The sequence below is a fragment of the Chrysochloris asiatica genome, unplaced genomic scaffold, assembly GCF_000296735.1.
Source record: "Chrysochloris asiatica unplaced genomic scaffold, ChrAsi1.0 scaffold00020, whole genome shotgun sequence".
NCBI classification, from domain to species: domain Eukaryota; kingdom Metazoa; phylum Chordata; class Mammalia; order Afrosoricida; family Chrysochloridae; genus Chrysochloris; species Chrysochloris asiatica.
Genome location: NW_006408538.1, coordinates 24,172,835 through 24,183,537, shown reverse-complemented (window position 1 = coordinate 24,183,537; position 10,703 = coordinate 24,172,835). Strand labels below are relative to the sequence as shown.

Below are 10,703 nucleotides of genomic sequence, written 5' to 3'. Positions count from 1 at the left end.
AATTTTTTCTTCAGTTTACTTTGGACAGTAGTTTGACAGTATTCATCTGCATTTTCCATATCAGTACCTTTTGACCTAACAGTTCCACTTACAGGAATTTGCCTACCAGAAATAATCTAAATGAGCAAAGACTGTTTCTGGCAGCCGTTCATAGTAGAGAGAAACTGTGGAGAGTGCTCTGTGGTTGAACAGGTTGTTGTTAAGTGCCGTTGAGTCATTTCCAACTCTTAGCGACCCTGTATACGTTTCTGGGGAGCTTAGAACCATTAAAATATTGGGAGAAGACCCATAAACTTGGGAGAGAGAGAGTTATTTTCATTGTTAGAATATTCGGGTGTGGCTTTTTGTTTGTTTTTTTAACAGTTTATGTTTTTAATGCAAATCTGGGGGTGGAGTGGAACAATAACCCCTGAATAGTCTAAAAGTTTCTGTTCTGTTTTCACGTTGATGTTGTTACAGTTGAAAACAATTACTGGTTGCTAAAAGTTTACTCTGGCCAATTTTATAAGATCATTTTATTTCTTATAAAATCTTCCCTTAAATCCTGCCCCTGATTCAATACCCCCACTTAACGTGATTTCTCCTGGATATTTGAGGCCGTCTTCCCGTGTCCGAATGAGCCTGCTCTCAGTAAAAACGAGCTGACCTTGACCACGGAGTCCATCGTGAAGAAGAGTCACTTCCTCTGCTGCCAGGATAGCTTCATCCAGGTGAGCGCTGGGAGCCAGGGCTCCCACCTTCACTGGTGTTAGCAGGTGCTTGCCACGTGCCATCAGGTGGGCCTTATAATCTGGGGGTTATGTAATAGTGCACTGTTGCTAAAGAATTGAAGGTGGTAACCAGCCAATGTGAAGAATTTTTCTCACATCTCTTAGTTTGTCTTCTGTGCAAGTGCTTCTATAATTGGAGGGAAGATGCTTTAGGAAACTGGTTGCTTGTTTTGAATCCAGGCCCTACCACCAACCCACCACCCACAACTGACTTTCCTTTTCACATCCCATCCCTCATTCATTCTGTAGCCTCATTTTTCTGAAGAACAGTAAGTATTTTAATAGCAGTTTCTGAAACTGCTCTTTCTCTAGCCATATTATGGATCAGAAATCCACTGAGCCCGCCCCTTTTACTGTTTCAGGGAACTATTTCCTCAGGTTTTTGGGATTTTTGTTTGTTTTATTGGCCTGCCACATTAGGAGTTGGTATAGGAGGAGGTCAGTGTCTTTGTTTGTTTCTCATTCAAATGCAGCCCAAGATCTGAAGGCGAGGTGTGAATGAGAAATGGGAACAGCAAACTGAAGCTTGACAGGGATGTTTCAGCTAGAAAACTCTTCACTGTTTCATTCATGTGCTGAGCTCCTCTGGACTTTAATGTTTAAAATCAGGACATGGCTAGGTTGAACACTTTGTTTTTGTTTTTTTATTCCGGAGCATTTAACCCTTTTTTGCTAACGAGTTAGAGTTGTTAGTTGAGCTTTCCTTCATGCGGCTATGTCTGTCTTTTTCTGTGTGTCTTTCAAGCCCCAAACTGAGACAGATTATAGAAAATCCCATGAGATGAGTCAACAGCACGCTGTGAATTCTGAGCTCACAGGGGCTTTCTCTAGCAGGATTTACTGATTTGCCAGCATTGGCAAACACATGTGCCCGGTCACCACTTTGGGCCATTCCTTTGGCCCACAGTGTCTGCTTACTCAGCCAGCTCACCGGGCACTGACTGGGTGCCACGCTATCAGGTCCGGGGTCATGGGGAGCTGAGCTAAACACGGCCTTATCCTTCAGTCATTCGCAACCTGTTGCTCTCCCTTGCCCAGAAGCTTAAGGATCCACTGGCCAGACCAGATTTGTCTGCGCACACGTTATGTCCTGAGGGGCCTCTCACCCTGGCTGGGCCTTTACCCGGTGCCCGTGCTCATCATGTGAAGCTATGGAGTGAGTGTGAGGCTGACCGTGTGGTTAACGCCCGCTAGGTGCCATGTGTAAGCGCCTTCTAGTTCCCATGGTCTGGCTCAGCTGAATCTCTAGCAGTGTTGTGAGATTTCATTTCTGCAAAGTGAGCTTTTGGTTTTTAAAGATGAACATCTCTGTAGGGAATGCAGGGACGCTGGAAATGTGAACATCTGGACAGCTTCTGCGAGATGGAGTTTTCAGGGCCCGAGCTGGGGTGTGTTTTTCCATGTGCACTCTTCTAAGTCTGTGGGTGCAGAGTTCCTCACTGATGAAAACCCCTGGGTCTGCCTGCTTGTAGGCTTGCACTCCTGGTGCCGTGTTCCCACTGCAAACAAGAAGATAGGGCAGAGGTTGTGGGCCTCTTCCGAGTCCCTTACGGCTCTTAGGACCCCGTATAGAGTCCAAGGCTGTAAATCTCCTGTGGAGCAGCTGGTGGATTTGAACTGCCACTGTGGCAAGCCATCCAGTGCTCACCTTGCAACGCCACCAGTGCTCCCTAGAGGGCTCTGGGGTGGGAGCGGAGATGTAAGCACGGTGGGTGGAATTCTGAGCAGTACCTGCTCTTGGAGCCCAGGTGAGCCTGCAGCCTCGTGCCCCGCCCACTCCACTCCTTCTGAAAAGCTGGCCCCAGGCGCAGGACTAGCAAGTGAGCCTGGAGAAATTCTCTTTAAAAAGAGCTTCTGGGAAATGTTTAAGCTCCTTGCAAATTAATAAAAGTCCTTTTTTGTGGCAGATGAGTGTAGAGGGCAGCTGAATGGGGCAGCACCCCCCGGTGTGTGGCCGTTGTACCTCGGTGGGTGGGAGGAGAGCTGACTTTGTCCGTGGGCACTTTGGTTTTCAGGAAACCGACTGAAATTTCCGGTGGCCGGGATGTCACAGAGAGGTCTGCCCCAGGGGTGCCTGGAGAAACCATCTGGCATCACAGAGGCCTGTCCCCTTGGGCAAGGCTTTGACATTCAGCACCTTGGTGTTCTTTCTCTAGTGATGGGCTCAGGCCGTGTCACCTTCCCAGGAGGATGGCCGAGCCAGGCAGCAACTGGGTTAGATGTGACTTTTAAGCCATAGACTGTATGAATAGCTATTTAAACAAAAATGCCTAAAGTTTTCCTGTTTTGCTTTCATAAAAGGTAGTAACTAGAAGTGATTGGGTGGCCTATGAGAGATTAAAGCGATTTCATTTTGCCAGGCTGGGGTGGACCTATGAAAATGTCCTGTGAAGTCCTGCATTCCATCTGGATGCCTTACAGGCTTTTGCTGTTGCTGAAGTGAGGGCTGCTGTAATACTCCTGTTTCAGGCGTAGACATTTCAGCTGCAGAACAGACTCAGTAGACTTAGGGCAGAGCATGCTGAGCCCACCTGGGAACTTAGGGACTGAGATGCCTGTGTCTCAGCCACCACAGTAAGCAATGCCCACCCCCCCTCCACTCACAGCCCACGGGTGGGATCTGTCCTCAGTCAGCCACACCGAGCAACTAGGCTCCTGGAGTTGACCCCTGTGTTCCAGGAGGCTTGCTGTCACTGCAGTGTGGCTCCGGCTTCCCGCAGCACTGTCTGACCCACTGTGGGTCTGACGTGGATGTGGTGGCTCTTGAAATCGCCCCCCAACTCCGCTGTGAGTGTCCCCAGACAATGTTTCTGTCTGGTCCTGGCGCTCGGAAGACTGGGAGGCTCCTGAAGGGTTGGTCTGTGTTTAGTTCCTGGTCACTGTGAACAACCACGGCCTTCCCCTTAGACCTGGAGTCCAGCCGCCTGCCTCTGCTGGCCTTTTCACCTTCTTCCCTGAGCCCTGGAGGTGGACGGCGTCATCCTTGGAAAATACGTTATAATTACAGCATTTTCCTTCTTAGGCCACAGCTAGAAAAACTGATGCTTACTCTATAATCTTTCAGGAAATAAAAAAATTCATAAAGGGGGTTTCTGAGAAGATCAAGAAAACCAGAGATAAATACGGCATCAATGACAATGGCACCACAGAGGTAACAGCCCTCCTCGACGTCCTCGACACCAGAGCCCCCAGATGCTGCCCCCTAACTGCACTGCTCTTCTTTCAGCCCCGCGTGTTGTACCAGTTGGACCGGATCACCCCCACCCAGATAGAAAAGTTCCTGGAGACCTGCAGAGACAAGTACATGAGGTAGTACCACCATTCACGTGGTCTCATGTCCTCCGATGCCCGTCCCCACAGGGCGTTGCACCAGTACTGCTTGGTGACAGCAGACAGAGTGGTCAGCTCCTGTCTGGGGACCCCCTAGATGCCCTCTACCCATATTTTCCTCCCTAGGGCCCAGATGGAGCCAGGTTCTGCAGTAGGCGCACTCTGTGCTCAGAGCATTGGCGAGCCAGGTACCCAGATGACCCTGAAGACCTTCCACTTTGCAGGGGTGGCCTCCATGAACATTACCCTCGGCGTACCCCGCATCAAAGAGATCATCAATGCCTCCAAGGCCATCAGGTGCCCAGCCTCTGTCTCTCTGTTGCCTGAGAAAGTGACCCCGGTGATATGTGCACATGTGTAGTGCTTTGATGGGACACTGGGTTGAGGCAGTCATGTGGTGATCCTGTTCGGTTAATATAATTTGGTTAGCATTCACGAAGCAGTGTTCTTGGGGAAAGATATCAAGGCCCGATTGGGCCTGGCCACAAATCCACTGATGGGAAGGGGTCCATGACAACACAGACCACTTACCCGCACTTTGGGCACATTGTGACTTGTGGGCACGTGTCAGCTGGCTCAGGGGCTTGGAGATTTCCCGACACTGGTACATTGTACTAGTCTAGCAGAGCCAGTATTCTGTTTATCACTGAATTGGCCTGCAGGTAAGAAATTTCTACAGAAAGAACCTTTTTGAGTTAGAGATTCTGGTCACATTCAGGAGATTGAACTAGTTGAAAAGACCCAGCTAAGTGGACCCATGCCAGGTATTGGGACGGTGTTGCTTCCAGTGGCCAGCCAGATGGAAGTGTTCGCCCTTAGCATCCAGTCGGTCCACGAACAAACCAAAGGACCCAGTAAGAACTTTTTTCTCCAGAAGAGACGCCTACCATCTGAGCCAGCTCTCTTTCCAAGTATGCACCAGGTCCCAGCAGCTGGGAAGGCACAGCTCCCCTTCTGCCAACAGCTAAGTAATGCATCCATCCAAAGACTGGAGCAAGTCTCTGGGCAGGCAACAGCATCAGATTCCCGTGGTGTTCGCCCAGTCCAGGCTGTGTGCATTTTCTCCTTCAGAAGCTCAGACATGATTGCATGTTTAACCTTCTCATGACCCGATTCTTTTCTGCTTTGAAATCTTTGTTGATGCCATGAAGGTACCATGCATGCTGAATCAAGGGGCATTTGTGAAATTCTGTTTGAAATATAGATTATGATATGTGTGACGAGGAACACATACATCCCTCTGAATTTAGGGGGTAATGCTTGTTAAGTGCCATCGAGTTGGTTCCAACTCCTGGTGACCCTTTGTAGGGTTTTTGGGGTATGTCTGGTGGATTTGAACCACTGGCCTTATAGTTAGCACTCCAGTGCTTCTGCAGCGCCACACCAGAGTTAGTACTAGAGAGACACACACGTCCCTGTGAACTCTGCACCACACTTGAACGGATCCCTGTAATTTAGTACCCAGTGAAAAGGGTCATTGCTTCCAGTTCAGAGAGTTGTTCAAGGTCCTCTCTTGATGCCACATAAACTGCCAGTGGAAAAGCAGCCAGCCAGGAAACTCAGAGGAGGAAACTGTTGGTAGGTGCTCTATGCCCCAGGGGTCGTGGAAGACTTACAGGGGCCTCACTCTCTGGGTTCGGGCCTTAGGTTAGTTGACACAAGATGGCACTGCCATCAGTCTTTGCAGTGGGGTCCTAGTGTGGCACCATAGGTTAAGCACTGGACTGCTAACCACAAGGTCAGTGGGTCACACCCACCATCTGCTCCTCAGAAGCCCGCAGCTGAGTTGCAACTGACCTGACAGCCCGCAGCACCAGCAGCTCTGTGGAGGTGGCAGATCTTCCCCGGGCACAATCTCAGGCACTGTGATGCTGCCATTCATAAGGCTTTTCGTGGGTGATAGTTCAGAAGTGGACTGCCTCTTCCTTCTTCCTGGTCTTAATCTGGAAGTTCTTCTGAAACTTGTCCACTATGGGTGACCCTGCTGCTGTTTGAAATACCAGTGGCTTGCCTTCCAGCATGATAGCAACACGCAAGCCACCACGTTACAACAGTCTGACAGATGAGTTGTGATGGTTTCATTTGCTGTTGTTGTTAGGTTCCATCGAGTCAGTACCGACTCACAGCGACCTTATGCACAGCAGAACGAAACACTGGGCAAACCTCACTATTGTTGCCACGCTTGAGTTCATCGATGCTGCCACTTGGCCAGTCCATCTCGTTGGGGGTCTTCCTCTCTTTCTCTGACCCTCGACCTTACCAAACATGATATCCTTCTCCAGCGACTGGTCCCTCCTGACAATATGTCTAAAGTATGAGAGACAAAGTTTGGCCATCTTGGCCTCCAAGGAGCACTCTGGATGCACGTCTTCCAGAACGAATCTATTGGTTCTTTTGGCAGCCCATGGCACTTTCAGTATTCTCCTCCAATACCATGACTCAAAAGCATCAATTCTTCTGTGGTCTTCCTTATTCACTGTCCAGCTTTCAGTTGCATGTGAGGTTATTGAAAATACCATGGCTTGGGTCAGGCGCACCTTAGTCCTCAAGCTGACATCTTTGCTCTTCAGCACTTTAAAAAGGTCTTGTGCAGCAGATTTGCCTAATGCAATACGTCATATGGTTTCTTGACTGCTGCTTTCGTGAGTGTTGATAGTTGATCCAAGAAGTCCTTGACAACTTCAATTTTTTTCACGTTGAAATGTGTTCTGGAGAAACCATCAGACCAGAGAGGACCCAAGTTGTAGCTACAGGTTGGAGAAGCTACATGCAAGAAATCATAATACACAGTGAGGTAACTGACTCATGAAACAGAGCTGAAAGAACTGCTTTTAGCACCAAAGAGATAGGCTTGTTTAGAAGAAAGAATTTTCTGGAAGCCATCTATGTAGTGTTGGAGAAGAGTTGCCTTGGAAGCTCCAAAAATCACCCATCTTAATGCAAGTGAAATGAAGCCTTCAGTGGCACCCCTGCAACAGAGTAGATGCTCAGCCAGGGGCAGCTGCAGATGTGGTGATTCTAATACATGCTTTCCTCACTTACGGTCTCATTAACCAACATTTACAACCATAGTGAAAAACGGATTCTTCAACTGTTCTGCATTTTAAGGACGTAGTCGGTGGGTAACAAACGCCGAGGTGTAAGGATATCACGCTGCATGTTCCCTTGGCTGGGCCACGATTCTCCCTGATTTGCCAGTGAGGTGATAATGTAATTTGGTTAAGGCTGCGTGTTAACTTGGCTGGGCCATGATTCTCCCTGATTTGGCAGTGAGGTGGTGGTATAATTTGGCTGTTTAATGTGGTGTAGTCATCCTCTGTTTTGTGATCTGATGTGAGCATGCTCCTTGTCCTCATACTGCTGTTCTCCAGCAAGGTGGGGTCTTCACACCGGCTCCTTCCTGGACCATGACCCACCCTCCCCTGCTCTTCTGCAGCACACCAATCATCACAGCTCAGCTGGACACGGACGAGGACGCCGACTACGCTCGCCTAGTGAAAGGGAGAATTGAGAAAACTCTGCTGGGCGAGGTAAGGAGAAGTCTCTGTTGATGACAGGAAATGGGGAGAGCGGGCTAGCAGAGAAGTCAGGCAGCCAGCTGCAGTTACGTCCCCTCTTCAGCGCTCCTAGCCAGGGGGGTTGGCTCGTAGGTGGGGGGGGGGGGGGGGGGGGGGCGGAGCTCAAGATCCGCATTGTGATCCTTTAACACTGCAGATTTCAGAGTATGTTGAAGAAGTCTTCCTTCCCGATGACTGCTTCATTCTTGTCAAGCTCTCCCTGGAACGGATTCGACTTCTGCGGCTGGAGGTGAGTCCTGTAATTGTGTGTGTGCAGAGATGATCCTCTCTGGGTCCTGACAAAGGTGCTGACAAACCAGGACAAGAGCAGATCAAGACACAGGACACATCGTCGAGGCTTCTGTTTTTGGTGTTTCTAGTGTACCTTCACGTTCCCTCTTCCTGACCTGGATCCTGACTCAGCTTTGCCATCTAAAGACACACAGGAAGTTAGACCAGTTCACGTGTGACACGGTATCACAAAAGGCTGAACAAGTCACAGAGCAGCCTGTGCTGAACTCCCCTGCAGCTCTGCAGCACCTAACAACACGTGGCTCGTTATGTTGGTGGTACTGGTTGTTCATGCCATGCAGTCGGTTCCGACTCAGTGGCTGGAGCCACTGATCTTGTGGTTAGCAGACCAGTGCTCACCCTGCAGAGCCACACCAGGAGTCCAGTTATGTTAATATTGTGTTTGTTAGGTGCCCTCAAGTGAGTACTGACTCATAGTGCCCTAATGCATAATAGAATGAAACAATGCCCAGTCCTGTGCCGACCTCACAATCTCTGCTACGCTTGAGTCCATTACTGCTGCCACTGTGCCAGTCCATCTCTCTCTTCTCTGCTGGCCCTCAGCTTTACCAAGCATGATCTCCTTCTCCAGGAATTGGTCCCTCCTGATAACATGTCTAAAGTCGGGCTCTCCTGGCCTCTAAGGAGCATTCAGGCTGTACTTCTTTCAACACAGATTTGTTTGTTCTTCTGGCATTCCATTGTACTTTTAATAGTCTCCTCCAACAAATAACTCAAATGCATCAATTCTTCTGTGTTCTTGCTTATTCATTATCCGACTTTCATATGCATAGGAGGCTGTTGAAAATACCATGGCTTGGTCAAGCTCACTTGAGTCCTCAAACTGCTCTTGAACACTTTAAAGAGGTCATGTACAACAGATTTGCTTAATGCAATATATCGTTTAATTTCTTGACTGCTGCTTCCAGAGGTGTTGATGGTTGAGCCAAGAAGAATGATGTCTTTGACAACTTCAGTCTTTTCTCTGTTTATATGGATGTTGTTTATGGATTTTCATTTTCTTTACATTGAGGTACAACCCATACAGAAGGCTGTGGTCTTTGATCTTCATCAGTAAGTATTTTAAGTCCTCTTCACTTTCAACCAGCAAGGTTGTATCATCTGCATATCGCAGGTTGTTAGAGTCTTCCTCTAATCCTGATTACACGTTCTTCATCAAATCCAGTTTCTCGGATTATTTGCTCAGCATACAGGTTAAATAAGTATGGTAAAAGAATGCAACCCTAAGGCACACACCTTTCCAAATTTTTAACCATTTGGCGTTCCCTTGTCCAGTTTGACTGCTTCTTGGTCTATGTACACATTTCTCATAAGCACAATTAAATGTTCCAGAATGCTTATTCTTTGCAATGTTGTCTATAGCTTATCGAGATTCATACAATCGAAAGCCTTTGCATAGTCATTAAAGCACAGGTAAACATCTTTCTGGTATTGTCTGCTTTCAGCCAATGATATCCCTCGTTCCACTTCCCTGTCTGAATGCAGTCTGGACCTCTGGAAGCTCTCTATCAATGTACTGCTGCAGCTATTTTTGAATTATCTTTAGTAAGATTGTATTTGCATATTAATGACATTGCCCGATGATTTCTGCCTTCTCGGAATGGGTACAACTATGGATCTCTCACAGTCAGTTGGCCAAACTTCTTGACCTAGATGATTGAGTGCCTCCACTGCTACCTCAATATGCGGAGATTTTAATTTGGGTTCCATCAGTTCTACCCAGAGCCTGGTTCTTTGTCAGTGCCTTCAGTGCACCTTGGACTTCTTCCTTCAGTCCCATTGGCTTGTGATCATAGCTACTTCTTGAAATGGTTGGACATTGACTAGTTCTTTTTGGTACCATGACTCTCTATTCATTCCATCATCTTTTTATGCTTTCTGTACCATTCAGTATTTTGCCCATGTTGTTGTTATTAAGTGACATCTAGTTGGTTTCAACTCATAGGGTCCTTGTATAGGGTTTCTGAGAAGAAACTTGAGTTTGAACCACCGACCCTTACAGTTCAGACCAACCTTGCGATCTAGTGCTTATCCTATAACGCCACACCAGGACTCCATTTTGCCCATAGAACTCTTCAGTATTGCAAGTCAAGATTTTAATTTTTTTTCTTCAGTTCTTTCAGCTTGAGTAATGCTGAGCATGTTTTTCCCTTTTTGTTTTTTGACTTCAGTTCTTTGCATATTTCATTATAATGTTTGACTTTGTCTTCTTGAGCTGCCCTTTGAATTTTCTGTTCAGCTCTTTTTACCTCCTCATTTCTTCCATTTGCTTTAGTATCTGTGTGCTGGAGAGCAAGTTTCAGAGTCTCTTCTAGCATCCATTTTGGTTTTCCTTCTTAATGACGTTTTGCTTTCTTCCTGTATGATGCTCTTGATGTTATCCCACAACTCTTCTGGTCTTCGGTTTTTAGTGTCTAATTTATCAAATCTGTTCTTTTGTTGTTGTTGTTGTTGTTCTTCTGGCAGTCCATAGTATTTTTTTTTTCTTAAATGTTTTATTGTGAATTATGTTAGTTTACATGGGAGAACATTAATTTTACATTCATTCCATTGCATATCGTCTCATTGCCATGTTTACAATCCCCTGCATGCATCATCAACCAACCAAAGGGTATACCCTGCAATCATGCCCCCTGTACTCCCCAGGTCTTCAGCACACAGTTGCTCTCCCTCTCTGGATTTAAAGTCTCCAGCTGCTCCATCGCTCCACGTCATCATCTCTGCCTCCATTTCA

General features: G+C 47.4%; 1 protein-coding gene across 1 annotated transcript in view; it reads left to right on the top strand.

The window, feature by feature from the left end:
• POLR3A (polymerase (RNA) III (DNA directed) polypeptide A, 155kDa) overlaps positions 1 to 10,703 on the top strand; it is a 69,409-nt gene that overhangs the window by 47,797 nt on the left and 10,909 nt on the right. The window contains exons 21-26 of the mRNA XM_006837436.1: positions 597 to 710; positions 3,835 to 3,921; positions 3,997 to 4,079; positions 4,227 to 4,397; positions 7,537 to 7,630; positions 7,815 to 7,907. Coding sequence (XP_006837499.1) covers positions 597 to 710; positions 3,835 to 3,921; positions 3,997 to 4,079; positions 4,227 to 4,397; positions 7,537 to 7,630; positions 7,815 to 7,907 — 642 coding nt within the window. The remainder of the gene's footprint in view (positions 1 to 596; positions 711 to 3,834; positions 3,922 to 3,996; positions 4,080 to 4,226; positions 4,398 to 7,536; positions 7,631 to 7,814; positions 7,908 to 10,703) is intronic.